Source organism: Vulpes vulpes, chromosome X (genome assembly GCF_048418805.1).
Source record: "Vulpes vulpes isolate BD-2025 chromosome X, VulVul3, whole genome shotgun sequence".
In the NCBI taxonomy this organism is placed as follows: domain Eukaryota; kingdom Metazoa; phylum Chordata; class Mammalia; order Carnivora; family Canidae; genus Vulpes; species Vulpes vulpes.
Window position 1 is genome coordinate 40,135,608 of NC_132796.1, and position 23,807 is coordinate 40,159,414.

The 23,807-nt window shown below is 42.2% G+C and overlaps 2 protein-coding genes and 1 pseudogene across 5 annotated transcripts in view; 1 reads left to right on the forward strand and 2 right to left on the reverse strand.

Annotated features, from left to right (window-relative positions):
• CHST7 (carbohydrate sulfotransferase 7) overlaps nt 1-12,869 on the forward strand; it is a 29,031-nt gene extending 16,162 nt beyond the window's left edge. Inside the window, exon 2 of the mRNA XM_025982489.2 lies at nt 12,438-12,869. The gene's annotated coding sequence lies outside the window, so the exon portion shown is untranslated. The remainder of the gene's footprint in view (nt 1-12,437) is intronic.
• On the reverse strand, nt 8,822-9,265 carry LOC112907287 (COMM domain-containing protein 6 pseudogene; annotated as a pseudogene).
• A 1,228-nt stretch (nt 12,870-14,097) lies between the features above and the next one.
• SLC9A7 (solute carrier family 9 member A7) overlaps nt 14,098-23,807 on the reverse strand; it is a 145,101-nt gene continuing 135,391 nt past the window's right edge. For all 4 annotated transcript variants that reach the window (XM_025982469.2, XM_025982470.2, XM_072743251.1 and 1 more), the window contains one exon: nt 14,098-20,496. In XM_025982469.2, the coding sequence (XP_025838254.2) occupies nt 20,242-20,496 (255 nt within the window). In that variant the 3' untranslated portion in view covers nt 14,098-20,241. The remainder of the gene's footprint in view (nt 20,497-23,807) is intronic.

Sequence of the window (23,807 nt, forward strand, 5' to 3'; positions counted from 1 at the left end):
TGGAAGGGGAGGAGGGCGGGGGTGGAGGTAACTGGGTGGCAGGCACTAAGGGGGGCACTTGATGGGATGAGCACTGGGTATTTTTCTATATGTTGGCAAATTGAACACCAATAAAAAATAAATTTATTATTTAAAAAAATAAAGTGCAAGTGATTTTGTGAATTGAGTATTAAGGAGAGACTTGACCCTTGGATGCCACATATTTTTAAAACAACCCTTTACACGTGCTTCTCAAAATAGCGATACAGTGAAATCTCTATAATTCTGTAAATTAATTGCACCCAGAGTTTTTTTATTATCTGTTTTCTGTTATCATACAGGATAGGTGTTTTTAAAAATTGAGGTATAGTTGACATACAACGTATTCGTTTCTGGTATGAGATTTGACCATTGATATACATACGAAGTCATCACCGTTGTAAGTGGTAGTTACCATCTGTCACCATGCAAAGTTACTACGAATTATTATTAACCACATCCCTGTGCTGTACTTTGCAACCCCGTGGCTTATTTATTTTATAACTGGAAATTCGTTCCTCTTAATCCCCTTCACTTATTTCACCCCTTCCCCTACCCCTCTTCCCTTTGGCAACCACTAGTTTGTTCTCTGTATGAGTCTGTTTTGTTTGTTCATTTGTTTTTTCGATTACATGTGTAAGTGAAATTATATGATATTTGTCTTTCCTAGACTTATTTCACTTAGCATAATGCCTTCTAGGTCCATCCGTATTGTCATAAAACAGCAACATTTTATTCTTCCGACTTACTAATATTCCATTGTGTGTATGTATGTTTGTGTATGTATATATACATATATATATCTTCTTTATTCACACACACATCTTTATTCATCTCTTTGTGGACATTTCAGTTGCTTCCATGTCTTGGCTCTTATAAATAATGGGCAATGAACATGAAGATGCATATATCTTTTTGAGTTAGTATTTTTATTTTCTTTTGATAAATACCCAGACATGGAATTGCCAGATTGTATGGCAGTTCTCAATTTTTTCAGGAATCTGTATGCTGTTTTCCATTTTGGCTGCACCAGTTTGCATTCTCACCAGCAGTGCACGAGGGTTCCCTTTGCTTTACATCCTTGTCAACACGTAATATTTGTCTTTTTGATACTAGCCATTCTGACAGGTGTGAAGCAGTATCTTATTATGGCTTTGATTTGCATTTTTCTGATGGTTGGTGATGTCGAGCATCTTTTCTTTCTTTTTTTTTTTAAAGAAAAGATTGATTTATTTTAGAGAGAGAGAGAAAGAACACTCATGGAGGAGGGGCAGAAGGAGAGAGAGAGAGAATCTTAAGCAGACTGCACTGAGTGCAGAGCCAGATGTGGGGCTTGATCTCAGAACCCTGAGATCATGATCTGAGCCTAAACCAAGAGTTGGACGCTTAACCAACTGCACCCCCCAGACATCCCTTGAGCATCTTTTCAGGTGTTGATTGGTTGTCTTTATGTCTTCTTTGACAAATAGCATTTTTCACAGAACTAGAACAAATGATCCTAAAATCTGTATGGAACCTGAAAGGACCCTGAATAGCCAAAGCAGTCTTGAAAAAGAAGAGTATAGAGTATATGACAAAGCTATAGTAATCAAAGCAGTATGGCACTGGAGACACCTAAATCAATAGAACAGAATAGAGAGCCCAGGATAGGTCTTTAAATAATTTTGTCTTCAGAATATCCAGAAGGCTCTACACTCATTTCAGGTGCTGCAGGCAGTAGCAAACATTTTTATTTTCTTCAGATTCTGGGTAAATGGGAATCGTTTTAAACAAGATGTGTTAGTAGCTTCAAATTTAATTCTTAATTGTCAAACATCCAGCACCTGAGGGAAAAAAAGGGCAGTGCTAGGTACTTGGTCACTGAAGCTTGCTGATAAACTGAGTGTTTGGTTTTTAAATTTGCACACAAAATTGAATATTTCATAGCTTCAAATGAATAGGGCCCCAAAGTATTACAAAGAGTGAAATCTGGAGTGAATTAAAATTTTATTTATTTTTTTAAATTTTTATTTATTATTTATGATAGTCACACACAGAGAGAGAGAGAGAGAGGCAGAGACACAGGCAGAGGGAGAAGCAGGCTCCATGCACCGTGAGCCCAACGTGGGATTCAATCCAGGGTCTCCAGGATCGCACCCTGGGCCAAAGGCAGGCACCAAACCGCTGCGCCACCCAGGGATCCCTTATCTAAGACACTGGTGCTTAAGAATTGAGGGAACCATCACATTAAGAACTCATGGATATGCTGATGTTTTATATTTTTAATTATTTTTAAAAGATTTTGTTTACTTATTCATGGGAGACACACACAGAGAGGCAGAGACATAGGCAGAGGGAAAAGCCAGCTTCTTGCAGGGAGCCTGCTGTGGGACTTGATCCCCGGACCTGGGATCATGCCTTGAGCCAAAGGCAGATAGATACTCAACCACTGAGCCACCCAGGCATCCTGGATATGTTTATATTTTAAACACAACGTTTAGTTGGTTGAGTGTCCAGCTCTTCATTTCTAGCTCAGGTCATGATCTCAGGGTGTGAGATTGAGCCATTTCAGGCTTTGCACTCAGTGGGGAGTCTGCTTAAGATTCTTTCTCTCTCCCTCTCCCACCCACCCCTACTCGAGTGCTCGCTCTCAAAGAAACAAAAACAGAAACAGAAATGAACAAACAAAAACCAACCCAAAAACCCACAACCCAAAATAGTGGGAAAATGTTAGAAAATTAACTGATAGGTTTTTAAGGTCCTACTTGGGGACTATGGGCTCCATGGAAGGTATGGAAGTACCCCTGGAAGGTATGTAAGTACCCCTGCCCTCGGTTCGGTAACCTTCAGGAAGTATAGGAGGACAGGAACCCATTTGCAGTGTGAAGAAGGAAAGGGCCTTATAAGGTTGCTTTTGGTACACTGAGGACTGCCCAGCCTGGATTAGCTGGGCTTCAGAATGGCTCTTCAAAGACTCCAGAGAGGCAGTCACAGAGCTTTCAGAGCTCCTCTCCTCCCACCTTGTACTGCCAGCGATTTCATAAAAACTTTGAACTTGAGTGAAAAGCAACTTACAGGTAGATAAAATAAATTTTTAAAAAGATTTTTAATAAAAGGATTTAAAGAGTGCTTTTGGGTCCAGAGGTGGGGCTGGTACTGTGTCCATAAACAGGATATTTGTTAGGACAGGTGATCTGACCAGGCAACATTTAGCACTTGGTGAATTACTGCTACATTGTTTCTGGGTCTTTAAGACAACTCAAATGGAGAGGTAGACACACTGCACAAAGAAACAGTTGGCAGAGGGAAATTTTTTATTTTGAAATAATTGTAGCCTCCTAGGAAGTTGCAAAAACAGTACAGGGAGGTCCAGCGTATCCTTCACCCAGCTTTTCCCAGGGGTCACATCTTTCCCGTAGGTCACTATCAACACCAGGAAGTTGACATTAGTACAATCTATAGGCCTCTGTTTTTACACATACTCCTTTTGTGTGTATGTGAGTACATGGACCTGTGTACTTTGATCTCACCTAGATATGTGTGAATATTACCACAGTCAACACACAGAACTGTTCGATCAGCATAAAGAAAATCTCTTGGGCTACCCCTTTATAACCATATACCCCACCCCATCCCACCTTTCCATGGCAAACATTAATCTGTTCATCTCTAGATGTAATTTCAAAATTGCTATATAGATGGAATCATGCAGTATGTGATTTTTTGAGATTGTTTATTCTCAGCAGAATTCACTGGAGGGGCACCAGGTTGTCATGTGTATCAATAGTTCTTTCGCTTTCATTGCTGAGTAGTATTCCACAGTATGGATGTACCACAGTTTGTTTAACCATTAACCCACTGAAGGACATTTGGATTGTTTCCAGTTTTTAAGTATTATAAATAAAGCTGCTATGAAATATTGGTGTATAGGTTTTTGTGTGGACATTACATTTCCTTTCTCTGAGATGAATGCCCAGGAGTGCAATTGTTAGATCATATGGTAAATGTGTGTTTGCTTTTTATAATAAACTACCAGACTTTGTCAGAGTGGCTATACCATTTGACAGTCCCACCGGCAGTGTATGAGAGATCAGATTTCTGTGCAGCCTCACCAGGATTTGGCATTGTTACTGTGTTGTACTTTAGCTGTTCTGTTAGGTATGTAGTGGTTATTGTCCTTGTGGTTTTTAATTTGCATTATCCCAGTGGCTAGTGACATTGAACATCTTTTGTGTGCTTACTTGCTGTCCAGATCTCCTCTTTGGTGAAATGTTGGTTGAGGTGTTTTGCCCATTTCCTAATTGGATTGTTTGTGTTTTGCTCTTGCATTTTGAGTTATTTATATATTCTAGATAAAAGCCCTTTGGTAAATATGTGGTTGCAAGTATTTTCTCCCAGTCTGTATCTTATTTTGTGTTTATATCATATTAACAAGATCCTATGCAAGCCAGAAGTTTGTAAATTTTGATGAAGTCCAACTTAACAATTTTTCTCTTGTGGATTGTGCATTTGCTGCAGTGTCTAAGAACTCTTTGCCCAGCCCTAGGGTCCTAAAGATTTTCTCCTGTGCTTTCTGATAAATATTTTATATTTTTGTCTTTCCTTATACATTTTAGGATAAGCTTATCTATATCTACATTTAATTCTGTGGTTCATTTTGTGTTAGGTTTTGTTTAAAGTGTGAGGTTTAGGTAAAGGGTTAGTTTTTGCCTGTGGATGGTCTGTTTCAGCACCATTTACTGAAAAGATGATCATTCCTCCGATAAATTGCTTTTTTATTTTTTGTCAAAAATCAGTTAGCCATACACATATGTAGGTCTGTTTCTGGGCTTTTACTGCTCCATTGATCTATGAGTCTGTCCTTCCACCAATACCACACTATTCTGATTAATGTGGTTATATCTATCTTAACACTGAATAGAATGATTATTCCTACTTTATTCTTTTCCAGAAAGGTTTTTAGGTATTCTAGTTTCTTTGCCTTACCATGTAAATTTTAGAATAATGTTGTCTATATCTACAAAAAGCATTGATGGAATTTGATAGGAATTTTCTAAAATCTCTATATAGGTCAATTTAGGGGGAATTTGACATCTTTACTGTTGAGTCCTCCAATACATGAACATGGTTAAGTGTCTCTTTTTATTCAGATCTTGTTTAATTTCTTTTACTGGTATTTTGTAGTTTAGCCTACAAGTCATTTACTTGTTTTATTATATTTATATCTAAATCTTTCATTTATTTTCAGTGATTGTAAATAGTATGAGTTTTAAGATTTGGTTTTAAAATGTTCATTTCTGGTATATATAAATCAAGTAGATATTTAATATTGATCTTGTATCCTGCAAACATACTGAATTGATTTGTTAGTTGTGTGTGTGTGTGTGTGTGTGTGTGTGTGTGTGTATTCCTTGGGATTTTCTATGTATATAAGCATATCATTTGCAAATAGGGACACTTTTATTTTTTCCTTTCTAGTCACTATGGCTTTTATTTCCTTTTCTTACCTTATTTCATTGTCTAGGACTTCTAGTATTATGCTGAATAAGAATGGCAAGTGCAGACATCTATTGCCTGTTTCTGATCTTAGGGGGGAAGTCATTCAGTCTTTTACCATAAGGAATGAGGTTATATGTAGGTTTATGTAGAATTTTTAAAAATCAAGTTGAGGCAGTTTCCCTCTATTCCTAGTTTGCTGAGAATTTTTATCATGAACCAGATGTTAAGTATCTTTAATGGATGGAAATGCCTTTTCTGCATCAGTTGATAGGATTATGTGATTTTTCTTCCTTAGCTTGTTAACATGGTGGATTTCATGATTATTGAAACTAAGCCAGTTTTCATCCTGGAATAAACCCCACTTAGTCGTGATATATAAATTTTTCCACATATTGTTGAATATGATTTACTGATACTTTGTTGAGGATTTTTGCATCTAAGTTCATGAGAGATACTGGGGTTTTTTGGGCATTTGTCTAGTTTTGGCATCAGGTAATACTGGCCTCATAATTTTGTAGAAGAGATTATGTAGAATTAGTGGTAATTCTACTTTAAATATTTGGTAGAATTCTCCATTGAACGTATATGGGCCTGGAGATTTAGTTTTTGGGAGTCTTTTAATGATTACTTCAATTTTTAAATAGATATAACGTCAAATTATCTACTTCATATTGGATGAATTATGGTAGTTTGTGCTTTTTGAGGAATTGGTCCATTTCACCTGAGTTGTCAAATTTATGTATGTAGAATTATTCTTAGTGTTTTTTATCCTTTTAATGTCTGTGAATTCTGTAGTGGGATCCTATTTCATTGCTGATATTAGTAATTTGTCTTCTCTTTATTTTTAGCCTTGGTAGAGGTTTATCCAATTCTTAATCTTTTTTTTAGAACCAGGTTTTTGTTTCAATGATTTTTCTCTTTTGTTTTTCTGTTTTCAATTTTACTGATTTCTGTTCTTGTTTCCCTCTACTTGATTTGTGTTTACTTTTATCTTCTAGTTTCTGGAGGTGGGTTTTTAGATTATTGATGTGAGACCTTACATCATTTGCAGTGTAAACATCTAATACTATAAATTTCACTCTCAGCACTGATTTGGTTGTGTCTCACAAATTTTGATATGTTGCATATTCATTTTAATTCGACATATTGTTGTTTAATATTCCATGGATTATTTAGAATTCTCATTTTCAAGGATCTGGAGAATTTCCTGATATCTTTCTGATATAGATTCTTAGTTTGATTCCATCATTAGTGAACACATTCTGTGTTATTTTAATTCTTTTAAATCTATTCAGGTTTGTTTTATGAACCAGGATCTGGCCTATGTTGTGAATATTCCATGCGTGCTTAAAAAGAATGTGTTTCAATGGAATATTACTCAGCCATTAGAAATGACAAATACCCACCATTTGCTTCGAAGTGGATGGAACTGGAGGGTATTATGCTGAGTGAAATAAGTTAATTGGAGAAGGACAAACATTATATGGTCTCATTCATTTGGGGAATATAAATAATAGTGAAAGAGAATAGAGGGGAAGGGAGAAGAAATGGGTAGGAAATATCAGAAAGGGAGACAGAACATGGAAGACTCCTAACTCTGGGAAACGAACTAGGGGTGGTGGAAGGGGAGGAGGGCGGGGGGTGGGAGTGACTGGTTGGCGGGCACTGAGGGGGGCACTTGACGGGATGAGCACTGGGTGTTATTCTGTATGTTGGCAAATTGAACACCAATAAAAAATAAACTTATTATTTAAAAACTATAAACATAACACTAAAAAAAAATAAAAGAATGTGTTTCAGGGGTGCCTGGGTGGCTCAGTTAAGTGTCTGCCTTTGGCTCAGGTCATGATCTCAGGGTCCTAGGATTGAGCCCTATGTTGGGCTCCCTGCTCAGTGGGGAGCCAGCATCTTCCTCTCCCTCTCCCCCTCCCCTGCTCATGCTCTTTCTCTGTCTCTCTCAATAAAAAAGTACAATCTTTTTTTTTTTTTAAAGAATGTGTTTCTATTGTTATTACGTAGAGTGTTGTACAAATGTCAATTCAGTCTTGTTTGCTTGATGGTATTATTTAGTTCCTTATATCATTGTTGATTTTCTGACTGGTAATTCTGTCAATTGTTGAGAGAGGTATTGAAGTTTCCAAGTATAAATGTGAGCAGGTCTACTTCTCCTTTCCGTTCTTTCAGGTTTGCTTCAAAAATGTGAAGTTAGAGTGAAGAAAATCTTTCTGTTCTACTTCTCCTTTCTGTTCTTTCAGGTTTGCTTCAAAAATGTGAAGTTCGGTTGTTTACTGCATATGTCCACATTTTGGATTGCTATGTCTTGTTGGTGGGCTGAAACTTTTATCATTATGTACTGTCCTTTGTTGTCGCAGGTAATTTTCTTTGCTCCAAAGTTTATCTGATATTAATATAACCACTCTTCTTTTTACCGATTTTTTTTAGAGAGAGAGAGCATGAGGGGTGGGGAGGTGGGCAGAAAGAGAGGGAGTTCAAGAATCTTAAGCAGGTTCCATGCCCAGCACAGAGCCTGATGCAGCGCTTGATCTTACAACCCTGAGATCATGACCTGAGCCAAAATCAAGAGTCAGACACTCAACCAACTGAGCCACCTAGGCACCTCTTTTTTTTATTTTTAAATTGAGATGTAATTCACATACCAGAGTTCATCATTTAAAGTGTTTGATTCGGGCAGCCCCGGTGGCGCAGCGGTTTAGCGCTGCCTGCAGCTGGGGGCGTGATCCTGGGGACCCGGGATCCAGTCCCACGTCAGGCTCCCTGCATGGTGCCTGCTTCTCCTTCTGCCTGTGTCTCTGCCTCTTTCTCTCTAGCTGTGTCTCTATGAATAAATAAATAAAGTATTTAAAAAAACAGTGTTTGATTCAATGGCTCTTAGTACATTCAGAAAGTTGTGCATTGATCACCCCTAATTCCTGTTTTTCTGACTATTATGTAGAAAATGGAGGAATGCCTGGGTGGCTCAGAGCGTGATCCTGGGTTCTGGGATTGAGTCCCACATCGAGCTCCTTGCATGGAGCCAGCTTCTCCCTCTGCCTGGGTCTCTGCCTCTCTCTCACTCTCTTTCTATGTCTCTCATGAATAAATAAATAAATAAAATCTTAAAAAAATAAAATAAAAAATTGAAAGACCAAAATGCAATTTTCATTCAATATATATCCTTTGGTCCTTATGTAGTTTTTTTAAAAAAAGATTTTATTTATTCATGAGAGAGAGAGAGAGAGAGAGAGGCAGAGGGAGAAGCAGGCTCCATGCAGGGAGCCTGACGTGGGACTCGATCCCGGGTCTCCAGGATCAGGCCCTGCGCTGAAGGTGGCACTAAACTGCTGAGCCACCCAGGCTGCCCCCTTATGCAGTTTTGTTGCAGAAAGTGAAGCCCATGATTTTAGAATGATGATAGCAATTTATCAAAGTAAACAGTTTTCACACAGTTTCGATAATTGCAGCAATTTCCTCAAACCGCTTGTAGAAATTCTGAAATTGTGGAGTTGTCATTTCAAAGGACTTATTCTTTACATGGCCTGAATGATCTGCCACTTTTAGCATCACTGTAACATAAGGACACTTAGTGATATGCAACTGTCTGAGCTTATAGCCATACACAGTTTGAGCTGAAAACCTCTAAGCTGGTTGGTGACCTCACTTAACATATGGCAGCAATCCACTAGACCTCTCCAGGCAAGTGTCCAGGGCTCACACCAGCAACTCCCCTTTCAATTAATGTTTATATGGTATATTCTTTTCATCCTTTCGCTTTCAACCCACCTATATCGTATTCAAAGTGAATTTCTTGTAGACAGCATATTGTTGGGTCATGTTTTAAAGCCATCCTGCTGGTCTCTTTTTGTATATTTGTAAATTTAGACCATTTATATTTAATGTAATTATTGATATTATAGGGCTTACATTTGCCATTTTTATTTATTTAATTTATTTTTAAGATTTTAAAAATTTATTCATGAGAGACACAGAGAGAGGCAGAAACACAGACAGAGGCAGAAAGAGAAACAGGCTCCATGCAGGGGGCCTGATGCAGGACTCGATCCCGGGTCTCCAGGATCACACCCTGGGTTGAAGGCAGACGCTTAACCGCTGAGCCACCCAGGCATCCCATATTTGCCATTTTTAAAACTTGACTTCTGTTTGTTCTATTTATTGTTCCCATTCCCCTTTTAGTTTTCCTGTTAGTTACATGAATATTTTTAAGGACTTCATTTTATCTGCAGTGTTTCAGAGTATTTTTCTTTGTATGCTTATTTTAGTGCTTTCTTTAGATTATACATATGCAACTAATCACAATCTACTGGTCTCGACATTTCACTGCCTCAAGTGGAAGTATACAAACTTCATGTCCATTTAGCTTCCTTTATCCTATCCCCTTTATAATCCTCTTGTATTCTTTTATATATATATTGAGAACTGTATCATATAGCATTAATAATTTTTGCCTCAACTATCAAACTTTTTTTTAATTCAAGAGAATAGTCTGTTATATTTGCTCTGTTCTTTCTTTATTTGTGATGCTTCATTTCTTTCCTTTACCATTTCCTTTCTGTTGGAAGAACTTCCTTTAGTAGTTCTTTTACAGCAGATCTATTGGCAACACATTCTCTTAGTTTTCTGTCACCTGAGAATGTCTTTATTTCACCTTTATTTCTGAAGGATAGTATCATGGAATATACAACTCTGCATTGACAATTATTTTTTTTTAGCACTTGAAAAGCATTGTGCCACTTCCTCTGGCCTCCATGTTTTCAGATATGAAATACACTGACATTCAGATCATAGTTTCTGTAAGCAATGCATCCATTCTCTCTAGCTGATTTCAAGATTTTTTCTTTGTCTTCCCTGAAGTTTGAGGACACTGTATCATGGTGTAGATTTCTTTGTGTTTTTGGTTGGAGTTCACTCAGCTCCTTGAATCTGTAGGTTTATGTCTCTTGCCAAATTTGGGGAAAATTTCAGACATATTTATTCAAGTACTTTTTTAGCTTCAGTCTCTTTTCCTCCTCTTTCTGGAACCCTGATGAAATGAATAGGTCACTTTTTGTAGTACCACAAATCCCTGAGGCTATGTTCATCCTTTTTCACTCTATTTTCTGTTCACAGTAGATAAGTTCTATAGCTCTCTGTTCCGATTCACTAATTCTTTACTCTGTCATCTCTATTCTGCTATGGAGCCCATCCATCCAGTGAGCATTTAAAATTTTGGTTATTGTACTTTACAGTTCTGCAACTCCCATTTGGTTCTTTTTTTTTAATATTTCTTTGCCAAGAATTTCTATTTTTAAATTTTTTTTTAAAGATGTTATCTATTTATTCATGAGAGACACAGAGAGAGAGGCAGAGAAATAGGCATAGGGAGAAGCAGGCTCCCCATGGGGACTTGATCCCAAGACCCCAGGATCATGACCTGAGCCAAAGGCAGACACTCAACCACTGAGCCACCCAGGCACCCCTATTTTTAAATTGTTTCAAGTGTGTTTCCTAATGGCTAACTGAAGCATATTGATGAGTGGCTTAAAATCCTTTTTGGATAATTTCAGAATCTTTGCTGTTTCAGTGTTGGCATCTGTCACTTACCTTTTCTCATTCAAGTTGAAATTTCCCTGATTCTTGGTTTGACATGTGATTTTTAAATCATATCCTGAATATTTGGGATACATTTGAATCTCTGAATTTTATTTAGATCTTCTGTTTCAGCAGGCCTCTACTGACACTGCTGGGGGAGGATGGGGTACACCACCTGGTTACTATCAGGCGGGGGTGGTACTCTAGAAGCCCTGGCTTCCCACTAGGGCTCTCCGGACAGGAAGGGGGGTTTGTGTATGGTGCTTGGTTTCTGGCTTCTTGGCTGACCCTTTCCTTGTCCTTTGGGTAGAGGTAATAGGCTTTTCTTGGGGCTTTTTGGTCTGTGACCATTTGCATTCCTGGTGTGCTGGCATCTCCAGTGTCTATTCCCAGATCTAGGGGGAAGCATGAAGAAAACCGAGGGAACTCACAGCTCTGCTGCCCCTCATTCCCCAAGGTCTGCAGTCAGTCTGGTTTCTTGTCTGGGCCCTTCACAGAGTCTTTGTCTCATGTCTCATGTTTGGGGGTTTTTGTTACACTCTGTGGAAGGAATAAGGACAAATGCACTTAACTCCATCTTATCGGGAACCAGAGTTAGTCCTTTTGGAAATTGATTTATATTAAACTAAACTATACTGAAATTTGACACGGTGGCTCTTCTTTTATGTAGATAACCTGTACTAACAATATTAAATTAAAGGTTTGTAGGAAGGCCTCAGGGCATTTATGAAATTGGCTCTTTAATGGGGATCTTTAGTGCACAGTCTTTATCATCTTGAAGATGCTTCTTTCCCAAACTCTGCACTGCATAAGCAGTGGGCTTTAATGAAAGAAGAAAAAAGTTCAGATGCCCCAAAGGTAGAAAGCTGGACTTGTTGCTTATACACAGCTTCCGTTTTACACAAGAGCTGATTGTTGCTGGGATGACTGATTTTGCCCACGTGAACAGTGCACACGTGGAGGATGGACGGTTACGTGGTCAGTGCCTGAAGGGTACAGCTTCGATCCCAGCTCTTCCCCCACTCTCCCCAGCAAGTCTCAGGACATTCTGTCCCCCTCCTCGGGTGCCCCCACAGCAGGAGCTGCAGAAAGCGCGGTCATCCTGGCAGTGGTGCCCAATCTTTTTCCTCACCAAAATATCCCTTGGGTCACATTTTCTCCTGACCTGTCCTCACCAAGCAGAAATGACAGGTACTGGCGGTATGGATTTCCAGCACTGGATCACACAGCTTAAATAAGGGAAGATTATGGGCTTCATAGTTAAGAGGCCTCGTAGCATCAGAGTTCAACAGGCCTCCTGTCTGTGGGTTGCTGTGTTCTGAAGTTGAAAACATCCTTTGTTTTTTCCCTTCCAGGTCAGCTACCGTGAACCGGGGCACTCAGCATGTTGCCCCAGCACTGGAGAAGCCACGCTGCGGAGGTAGTCTATCACAGTCAGAGACTGGGACTTGGCTGGGTACCGACTGCTGTGCAATTCTGCAGAGCAGCAATATCACGAGCTGTTAATGACCGACACGTTGGTTGAAATGAAGTTTTCAGTAAGGAAGTGACAGTCCGATGTGGGTAATTATGGCCATAACTTTAGTTCCCAGCCTGAACCTGCCTCTGCTGGAGCCATTTCAACAAGGTGTTCTCAGAACAAAGAAGAGACGTGGTTTGGTACCATTTCCCATAAGCAGCAGGTGTCTGAACAAAACATCAATGTGAATAAGGGCCAAGTGCAGTCCTTTGTATCTTGATTAAATTACTTGATATTAAATAAAAGGTCTGAGTGCTATTGGTTTAAACCTGACTCATTTGGCTTTTTCAAAGAACTCCCCCTACACCTGCCCCTAAACCAGTTTTTAAAGATTTTATTTTTCATGAGAGACACAGAGAGGCAGAGACACAGGCAGAGGGAGAAGCAGGCTCCATGCGGGGAGCCCGACGTGGGACTCGATCCCTGGTCTCCAGGATCAGGGCCCGGACTGAAGGCAGTGCTAAACTGCTGAGCCACCCGGGCTGCCCCCTAAACCAGTTTTTAAAAAGGAATTTCTTTCCCTGGGGTGGGAGAACCCTAATGAGCTGACACAGATTTTTGCTATCGAGTTTTTCTGTCTGGTGTCTTTGTAATTATACTATTAGATGACTCCGCAGTCCATGTTAACGACAAGATTTGTTTTGTTTTGCTAGGATGCAGATTTTTATGATGAAGTTCAGTTGCATGGTTCAGGGAAAAGCTAGTCTACATACAAGGGAATAGGAAGACTCTGAAGGAAACTATTGAGTTCAAGAATCTTAGCAACACTCAAAGCCTGTTAACGACTTGTATGCCAGAAGTCACAATACAGACCAGGTCTGAAGTGTTTCTCTTAATCCTGAGGGACATTAAAATCTCAGAAATCTGTTGCTGTGATTTTTTTTAACTTTTTTTTTATTGGAGTTCAATTTGCCAACATATAACACCCAGTGCTCATCCCGTCAAGTGTCCCCCTCAGTGCCCGTCACCCCATCCCCCCCACCCACCTCCCCTTCCACCACCCCTTGTTCATTCCCAGAGTTAGGAGTCTCTCATGTTCTGTCACCCTCTCTGATATTTTCATTCATTTTCTCTCCAAGTTGCTGTGATTTTTAGACCTTATTTTAAAACTTAAGTTTTTCTAGCACCTAAATCAGGGGTTGGCAAAATCCTTTCCTGTAAGAAAGCCAGACAGTAAATCGTCCAGGCTTTATGCGCAAATTGTCGCTGGCTTCTGTCACAACTACTCAGTTCTGCATGAAAGCAGTCACAGATCTTATGCAAATAAAGGAGCCTAGCGTAGTCCAATAAAACTTTATTTACAAAAATAGATGGTGAGCTGGATCCGAGGGGCTAGCTAGCCTTAATTTGTCAGTCTCGGGCCTAAGGGAGCTAGAGAGAAATAGGTTCCACTCAGAAAAGAACCTCTCAGTGAGGGAAAGAAAACACCAAGAAAAGGATCACACTGCATTCTTCTACTAACAGACGATATGTTTAAAATGCAAAAGAAGATTAGCTCAGCCAGTTAATCTTTTTATTTTGAGTTTTGTAAAAAAAAAAAAAAAAAGCTTTGAGAAAAATGTGTTAAATATAGGTCAATGGCAGGAAAACATGTAGCTAGCTTTACAATATCAATCAAAACATATACACAAAGGCAAACAGTAAATAAAATGCTAGGGAAAGGTAGCACTTTGGGGGCCTACCTGCAGTTTTCCTTAGTGCACATAAAGGTTACTGATAACTCCAAGTCTTCACTTTTTCACAGTTAAACATACTTTTATTTCATATATCATGTTTATTTCTATAACATACTATAACATTAATCTTTGTAAGACCACTGGTTTGCTACTGATGAATGGAAATAGAAGACAAAATTCTCCCCAATTACATTGTGTAAGCTCTTAAAATGTTCCCTGGAAGGTCATGTCATCTCACGTTAAATTCATCCTATACTATTTTTAAAAACTGCTCTTCGGCTATTAAATGAATCTTGGTGGCCTTCCCATTTAATCATTTTATCGGACACAGTGAAACTGCCTAAGAAAGGACCAGGTGTGTTTTATGTAAAAAATGATAAGACAACCTAGGAGGAGGTGGTCCTACTGTGAAGTCACTCTTCGAACGAGTGATTTCAGTGATACATTTTATTTTTATTTTTTTTAGTGATACATTTTAAATCCACAGACTTAACACCCACACAATGGGAAGTCATTCCTCTGCTTCCCCAAAGCCCATGACTGGCATCATCGCAACTGAAGTGCACCCCAAATGTCCAGGCAGTTGGACTGTCACCCAGTAGCACGGGGGTCTTCACTTCTTTCAGTGCTTCAGACAGCAAGTGCTGGGCTCTGTGGTGTTTACAAGCCTCTTTCTGAATTCCTCAACATACACAGGCCCTGCAATTTTCCACTGACCCTAACATTTTGGCAATTCTGCTAATCGTTTTTAGAAGGCAGCCACCTGAATAGAAGGCAGCCTCTCTTGGGTCTCCATGTGCCTCTCAGGGCTTTTCAAAATGCAGCAGGACAGGAAGACCTTCCTTCTCATCCTCTCCCAGGTTCATGTGGCAGACGACTGGCTGCCTACGTGTTCCATGTGGGCCGTGGTTCTACCCTGCTTACAAAAATAAAACTAACATCAAAAACTTTGGTTTTGTTCATTACAATTTCTGCTCATGCTAGGTGACGTGTTTGTTAGTTAAGAAAAAAGAAAGCCCTACTTAGAAAAATTGAAACTGGGAAAAGGGGTTTATTTCCAGGTCTGGTTTTGAAAAGATTGTCAAAGAACCTACTTGCTTTTCCTTGTTAGAGACTAGCATTGCTTTCTGGAGCATTTCTCTGTATATTGTCCTTATTAGGGTCTAAGAAAGGTGGAAATTCTCTCCAGGTGCCAGAGTGAAAGCAGCATTCAGACGGGTTGTTGCTAACTCTTGGCCACTAGACTTCCTTCAGCTTCCTGTAGCAGAGTACAGCATCTCACACTGGTAGGCCAGAGTTTCACTTGAAGACCAACATAAGAGATCAGAACTCAGTGATACCACTTGAATGCACATGACAGGCTCACTCCTACACTAACTCATCTGCAGCATCAACATCAAGAGGTGTGCATGAGACCTGCCAAGTTCCCTGTTGCCGAAGTGGAATAAGAAGTCACATTATTATTGAATCAGCAAGCTGACTTTCCAGAAGCCCTTGTTCCAGATTACATCTTACAACAGACGGGAAAATCAGCTTTGTGATATGCGTCTTAGAACTTACCAGGGGAAAAAAGAACTCACCATGGGTACCCAGCTAGGTGTTCAAGACGATGATTCTCTCATCCGTTGAGTGGCTCAGTGGCCTCACCACCAGTGCATCACTGGTGTTTCTACATTTAGAAATTGTTCTGTTCAGGGACACCTGGGTGACTCAGTTGGTTAAGTGTCTGCCTCAGGGTCCCAGGGTCCTGGGATTGAGCCCCTCTTTGGGCTCCTTACTCAGCGGGGAGCCTGCTTCTCCCTTCTCCCTGCCTGTACTGTCTCTTGCTTTCTCTTTCTCAAATAAAATCTTTTTTATAAAAGAAATTGTTCTGCTCGTATTAAGGTATCTGACACGGTGACATTGACTTCCCCCGCAAAGAAAGAGCGATAACTGGACAGGGGGGCATGTGTGTGTCATGAAACAGCCCTCTATTTTGGAAGGAAATTGCCCTAGACTGAAATGTTCATGGACAGCTGAGAGAACGTTTTTCACGTTTTCTAAAGAGACTTAATTTGTTCACCAAACCACAGAGGACATTTTCAGGTCTCAAGAACACAGCCTGAAAGTTCCTTGCTGTTTGCCTGATGAAACATTTGCTGTCGCAGTGTGAGACCTGGCTGCAGGGCATCAAGTTGCTTGTTCAGCTGCCCCAGTGAGTACCTCGGATAGGCAGAGTCCATTTAATCACATATGCCTTCTTCCTATTTTTGCAGCCTCATCTAAAGTGCAGATTTCCTTCTCGAAGAGACAAGGTTCAGGTCTCCTTGTAGTCCCAAAAGAGAGTATTAAGAGGAATGGCTGGAGTCTGTCCCTCCCCTCTGCCGGCCCTATCTGGAAGTTTGCCAACATTGCTGCCTTGTGACCTGGAAGTGGTCACAAGCTTCCACTCACCTGGGGCCTCCACTCAGGTGTTACATGGGCCCACCCCCATCCTAAGGAGTCCAGCAGGGATTCAGACCTGGGGACAAGCTACGTGTGATGAGAAAGAAAGCTGACTTGACTTGCAAAGGGGACTCCATTTCATCCTGGGTTATGTTAAAATGACAAGCTTCTCCAAAACCTTCACACTTGATAGTCAGCTGCTCAGTTAAGACCAAGCCTCTTTCTTTCCATAAAAGAGCGGCCAAGAGGACAAGTTTTTAATCCCCACTCACCCACCCAACACATCCACTCAAGTCACCCTTCTCTCCCTTTTATGCACTAAGGTGGTTCAAGTGTGACATTTTCAGTTGTCCTTTATGATGTATGTTCTGGAGTTCTGCAAAGATTATTTGCATGAAACTCTTTCACAGCTGTCCAATCTATATTAATTGGTCATCACTCAGATTGTTCCACAGGACTAATGATTAAAGGAAACTTAATTTGCTAGGCTATTCTTCAAGGTTCCAAATAGGGTCCACTCCAGGTTGTGGACTAAAAGCCTCCTGACCCTGGCTGCACACTAGAATCCCTGAAGATCCTCAATAAAACACTGAAGCCAGGCCCTACTCTAAACCTACTGAATGTGAAGCTCTGAACATTGGGCCCTTACACTGGTATTTTTAAAAAACCAGCCAGGCAATCCTAATGCACAGCCAGGATTGAGGACTTGTCCTCTAGAACAGCTAGCTCTGCTGAACCAACATCCACCCCTCCAACCCAGAACAAATATGTTTATAAGATGTTAAATCTGAGGCACTTAGCAGTTTCAATCGGATTTATGCCAGATTGGCAGCAGACAGTTGGCCTTGAGTTAGATGGTTTGGGGGCTTCGTGGCACCTACTTTTCCCCATTCAGCATAGGTATAAAGCTTCTAGAGATGGAAATATTTTGATGAATGGACTCATTTCCTAGCATCTCTGGTAAGGTCAGGATTATTCTTCATATCTTGGAAACAAAAATTAGGATCATATGTCAGTGTCTTACTCCTATCCACTGAGTAAAAAATCCAACCAAATAACTACAACCCTAGCAAAATTGTGATCTTGGCAAATCTCCATTTACTTAGATTTAAGTAGGTCCAAATAAAATGTTTGGAGTCAAGACTACAAGACCCTTTTGGTGAAAACACAGCAATCTATGTATTGATTTAGGACTAGGATGGAGAACTCTGGTTATTTTCCCCCCTCACGAGGGTATTTCTTATTAATTTGACAAAGGCTTCTTGGAAAGCCAAAATGCCAACAAAGCCTCGACTTTAATGAGGAGAGGATGGGTCCTACCTGGTTGGCTCTTTTTCAAGAACCCTATCGGGGTTTTCCTGTTAGCTTTTTCCCCTCCAAAATTAAATAAGTAAGCAACACAAGAGAGAAACAAGGTTTTATAAAGACCCAACCAAAGAGCTGACCAGCCTATCCCTCCATCTCTGCAAATCACACACACACACACGCCTCACCTTTCAAGTTTACAGGCATGACTGGTCATTACTGAGGTAACTGTACTGAATAAAGCCTGTGCGGGTTCTGGGCACAGGCACATGTGCACATCTCCAGCCTTCTGCCAAGCCTGGGAGTCGCTCTCTGCACTCTGACCCCACGACATGACTACCTCCTGTCCAGGGGCTCTCTAAAAAAGCTGTTTCTCTGGCGTGGGCTCAGAGATTTTCTCAAGTCCCTGACTAGCCTAGGTAATTCTGAGCCTTACAGGGTGAGATATGTTGTTTAGCTCACTTTTCAAGCTTACAAAGTCCATGGATGCCCATGATAAAATAAAAATGGAATTTAGGATACATAGAAAGGAAAGAGGGGAATACAAATCATTTAATTATATCATATCAAACCATATGAAATTGCCATTTCTATTTTTTCAAAAATGGTTAAATATCAGCAATTTCATATGGCTGAACTTAATATTTGCCCATTTTGCACTAATCATCAATTCAAAAAGCAAAGTATAATAATGTCTTATCTAAATATTAACCATTAAAAATGCGAGTTAAGAAGATTAAATGGCTGGTTTCATTTATGGATGCACTCAACTGGGCCACAATTTTGTCTGCCACAATAAGAAAAATGCCCACATTTTATGAAAGCAATTTTTTTTATAGATTGGGTTTTTACATATACTAGCACTGAAGCAGAGACACAGGGAGAATCCCAAACTTGGTTTCTAAGGGCTCCCTCAGTATTTTACCTGGGAGGCCCCAGGTGTGGGCAGGTAGTACAGTTCACCCACAAAGAAGCCAAACTAAAAACCTAAATTTCAAACCATGCTCACACATTAAGCTGGTGCGAGCCTCCCCAGATACCAAGAAAATGACCCTTCTCTACATGGCACTCAGTGTCAAGACATCTGGATTCTTAATCTTACAGTAGGCGGAACCTTCCACGGGATTGAATAACGCTTAATTTTCCATTGACTTGCCTCTCATTCCTCACATGGCCACTGAAATCCCATGCATTTAGTATCAAAGTTTGGAATTCTACTCGGTCCTTAGAACAGGAGCTTGTATTTTGTGTTTTGCAGTCAATATTTTTTGCAGTGTGGTGTTTTTCCACACTGGATACTAGCCTATTGCCTCCTAGGCTCCTTGCTGCTCTCTCATCCCGATAAAAGCATCCCACAAATCTTGGTGTTATTCCTAAACCCACAGTAGAAATCTCAGTCCTATGAATCGATCACCAGGCAGCTCACTCACATGGTAGCCCTGAAGAATTGACTGATTTTTGCCATTAGTTTCTAAACAGTTTCTCCTGTCCTCAGATTAATTTTAAAAGCCCAACAGCATAACACGCTTTTGCCTTTGGTTTTAAACATTTCAGTAGCTACTTCTTTCTGGAGATTTCCAGAGAAGGAATGCTAATTCTTTCCCCATGTTGAAATGTTCACGGATATAGTTCCAATCTTCAGCCTCCTGGAAACCCAGGTGGCGAAAGGGGTCCAGAAGCCTGAAATGAGATCGCGGTCCTACCATCCTCTGTGCTAGGGCCTCTGCTCAAATTGCATCTTCGTGAGTTCTGTCCCATTGACCACCGGCTTCCCGTGATCTTTGGAGGTCCAATCTCAGCTGCCTCCTTCTTGATCGTTCTTCCAGCCTGCTCTCCCCTACCTTGCTATTCCTGCAGCCAGCTGGGCTGGCACTGCTGTGTATGGATTGGAAGCCTCTCCTGGGAGGACTCCCCATGCCTGCCACACCTTGCTCAGATACTGCAGGTGAAGGAGTTAGACCGTTAAAGCATGCTATTTGTTTGTTTGACTCTGAACAGCACACTACTAAGTGAAAAAGTAGGAATTAGGTCTGCATTTGTCTTGAGTTAGAGACATATAAGCCCCACCATCTGCATCTTGGGTTAAATTTTAAATGTTAAGATAGCTTCAGACCTCAGGAAGATAGAAGCATCAAGTTCCACTCAGTCAGTGCCCCATCTCAAACAACCGTGGGGCTTGCGGCCTCCTCACTGCACGTGTGGGCCGCCTCATCGCTGCAGGCCCTGGGGGGAGAGTCACGCGTTGTCCTCCAGGGGGAACACCAGGCGCGTGCCCCGGCTAGACACCAGCTGGTCTCCTATTCCCAGGGCTCGGTCCAGCACCTCCTCGGAGCTGCTCTTTGTTCTCCGACTGCCCTCGAGGCTTGTGGAGGCCGTGTGGGAGCCCGAGGAGCCATTTGCAGTCACTGTGCTGTCCCCCCCGTAGGTCAGGGTGAGGTCGCCCTCAGTCAGGATGAAATCCGAGTCTTCCTCTCTCAGCGGCTCTTGGTTCTGCAAAGTGCAACGAATGACAACAAATGGGAGACTGGTAGCTTCTAGGGCTGGAGCCAACCCCAACCTCAACTCCTCATCTGAGAACTGGGGCTTGTGAATCATGACTGCCTTGAGCCCCTGGTGTGGATCCTGGATGTAAGTAACCTGTCCAGTGCTATTTAAGGCAAGGGCACCGGTGCCCCAACCATGGCTCTGAATCCCAGGAAGCAGTTCCGATTTTCAATGCTCAACAGCTTGGGATTAGTGACAAAAGGGAAGGAAGGGAGGCCAGCCTGGGTTGTTGGCTTCCCGACCCACAAGGAAAGGAGGGGTAAGGTCATCGCCAACTTGCAAATAGGTTTTGGGTCCCTCTCTTCTCTGGGTTGGTCTTCTGAGTGGGCCTCCTGCCCTACACAAACCACCTGAAACCCACTTGGTTTATATCTGAACTACTCTGTCCTTGTCAGCGACTGACAGAAGGGGACAAAGCATAATGAGGTTTTCCTTCCTGTCTCCACAGAAGAACCCCTGATGGGAAGCCCTTGTGTAGATGCGGTGAGACGTGGAGAGGACAGGCACCATTCCTTGAACATGTATTTCAGGCCACATGAGCTCTCACCTGATCCTTGCCCCTCTCTGCCTGTGAAGGGCAGGGAACACTCATGTCAGACAGAGAAAACCTGAGGACCTAAGAGGACCTATGAAATTTGCCCCGGGTTGTCCAGCTGGTAGGAAGTAGAGTTGGTATTTACGCTGCCTCTGGACTGGTTTGGCCCACATCAAGGATGGAAAACATCAGCTGGGTCAGGAAGAGGCCCAGCTCGGCATCTCATGCTAAGCTGAAGTTACAGCGAAACGGCCAAGACTGGGCAAGGCAGGTGTTAGCCGAGTGGCAGCCTCTTGAAACTACCAGGTCGTTGGGGAGAGCTTGGGAAGCAGCACGGGGCCAGCACAACCCTTCACCCTCCAAAGGATTTAACCAGCAAAACTGGTGGCAGCAGGGGGCGGGGAGGCAGTTCGCTCCTCTGCTGCCCCCACTGCACATCTGTCAAACATGGTGAGCTGCTCTTATGCTCGGCAAGCAGGGTTTCAAAAGGCTCCAGGTAAACTGTTCTTGGTCTATTTACCATGTACTCTTCAAAGTGCATCTGAAGTCCTGCATCCTTTAGACGGCAGGGTGTCCTTGGTGCAGGACACAGAACCTGCCTCCTTGATAGCCTCCTGCCCTCCACCTCCCCTCCCCTGGCCCCACCAGTCACACTGCCCAAGGCCACGGGCATATTCTCCCCATCACACTTGCATCCCCATCTAGGTGAGAAACCAGCAAAGCCTGGTGACCGCCTCCTCTTCTTGGTACCCTTCCTCGTGGTGCTGAAGTCATAGCAGGTGCAGCAGAGTGCCTGTTAAATGCACCGGCCCAGGGAGGACTCACGGGTCTGCTGACCCCCTTCTCCCGCCCCAGCCTGTGTGTGTGCACTCACTGGTCACAAGCGCAGGTCTGTTTTCTGCATGGCTTCTCAGTGATGTCGCCTTCTCCACCCTCTACAACGTGACGCCACATAACCAATGCTCTGGCTTTTTTTGACTGGCAAGCACAAAACGCTTCTTGCTGGCTGCCTCAAATCCTCACTGGAATGAGGCAGGGTGCAAACATGCAACTAAGTAAGAACCCTCCACTCAGGCAGAGCATAATTCCAAAACTCACTCCAAACTCCCTAAATTCCTCCTCTCCACCAGTGTTTGGAAAGTCCTGAAGCTCCATTCGTCCTGCGACAGTTTTCTTAACGACAAATGAGTTCATGTTCCCCATTTTAGCATGTTCCATTTCTCCCGTGCAGATGAGCGCTAAGTAAGATTTTCATTCATCTCTGTCAAAATACTGCTGCCAGGGCTCTTAGCTCCCCATTTTCAGCGGGAGACTCTCCTGGAACGCAGGACAGAGAGGAATGTGAAGTCACTGTATGCAGGGAGATGCTGTGAATGTAGCCATGCCCCCTACAGCTGCACAGACAGATGCGCCCCCAGACACCAGCCCCAGTGTGGCCCACGCTGACCCCTGGCAGTGGGAAGCAGGGCTAAAATTCACCGACAGGGGAAAACAAGATTGGATGTTGACCCATTCCATTACAAAACTCACAAGCGTGGACAAATAGTACCTGAAACAAGGACATGGCAAAGCCCAGCGGACAGGGATTTCCAAATCAGAGCTTAATGAACATAATACGCAGATGATGAAACCAATCCACTTCCTCGAACTCGATGACAATTTCCACAAAAGTTTTAAGCTGGAGGTTTGTACAATTATGTAACTAGCTGTCCACTGAAGAGTGCCGGGAAAATACTGTAGAATGACCCTGCAAACACATGTGTCGCAGGAATGTGCCCATTTTAAATAAACAGAGGTCACTTTCATGAATGGAAACACACTGCTTTCTAGGTGGATGTGAATCCTGAGTGGTGTAGAGTTAGTGTAAATGGTGAACGTCTTCAATATCACCCAACTAAACCAAAAGTACAAACACCCTCTAGGTGATGGGTGAGAACAACAGTGTGTTAAACAACTGCGAGGGAGGCCTGGTCAGAGACCCTCACAGGGCTCAAAACCCTGCAGGGGGCCCCTCCACTCTCCCTCCTTTGGCTTCCTCAATTAATTTTCCGAAGACCCCGTGTTTCCACTCTCCCAACGACCGCAAGCCTCGCTGTGTCTGGAACTGACTGAGACTCTGGTTAGGACCCCAGCCCAAGGCAGTAGTGGCAATATGGAGGGATTCTTGCTTCTTGACCTAGTCGCCCCATCTCTGATGAGGCTGCCCCATAGCATGCCAGGCCACTGTTCCCCTCTGCCCCAGCGCACTCTGCCCAGCTGTGTCCCCTGCCCCTCTGTAGCACCCAAGTGCAAACAATGGTTCCCAAGCCTGCTGCCCCACCCCATTAGAACTTACCTGGTCCAGGTCCTTCTCGCTCAGATCTGGTGTTTACATTCTGCTTTCTCAACACTAATCAAGTAAATTGCAGGTTATTTACAAATTCTCTGAAACCTGCATTAGGGTCTCAGCTCTGCCAATTACTGATCCTGGGACCTTGGCACTTTCTTCCTCTGTAACACCGTAGCACGTGCTTATTTACAGTACGGCTGAGAGAAGAAACTTGGCCTTTGTGAGCTGTAAAGCTCTACACAAACTTAAGGAAATCTTCTCTCCTAGGGTATGATGTGTTTGTGACCGGATGGTTAGGATGGCAGAGGAGAGAGAGGAAGAAGGATCTTTCCTCTCCTCTAGTCCTTCTATGTGGGTAGCTGTTTGCTCTCTCCACCCTCTGCCTAGCACCCA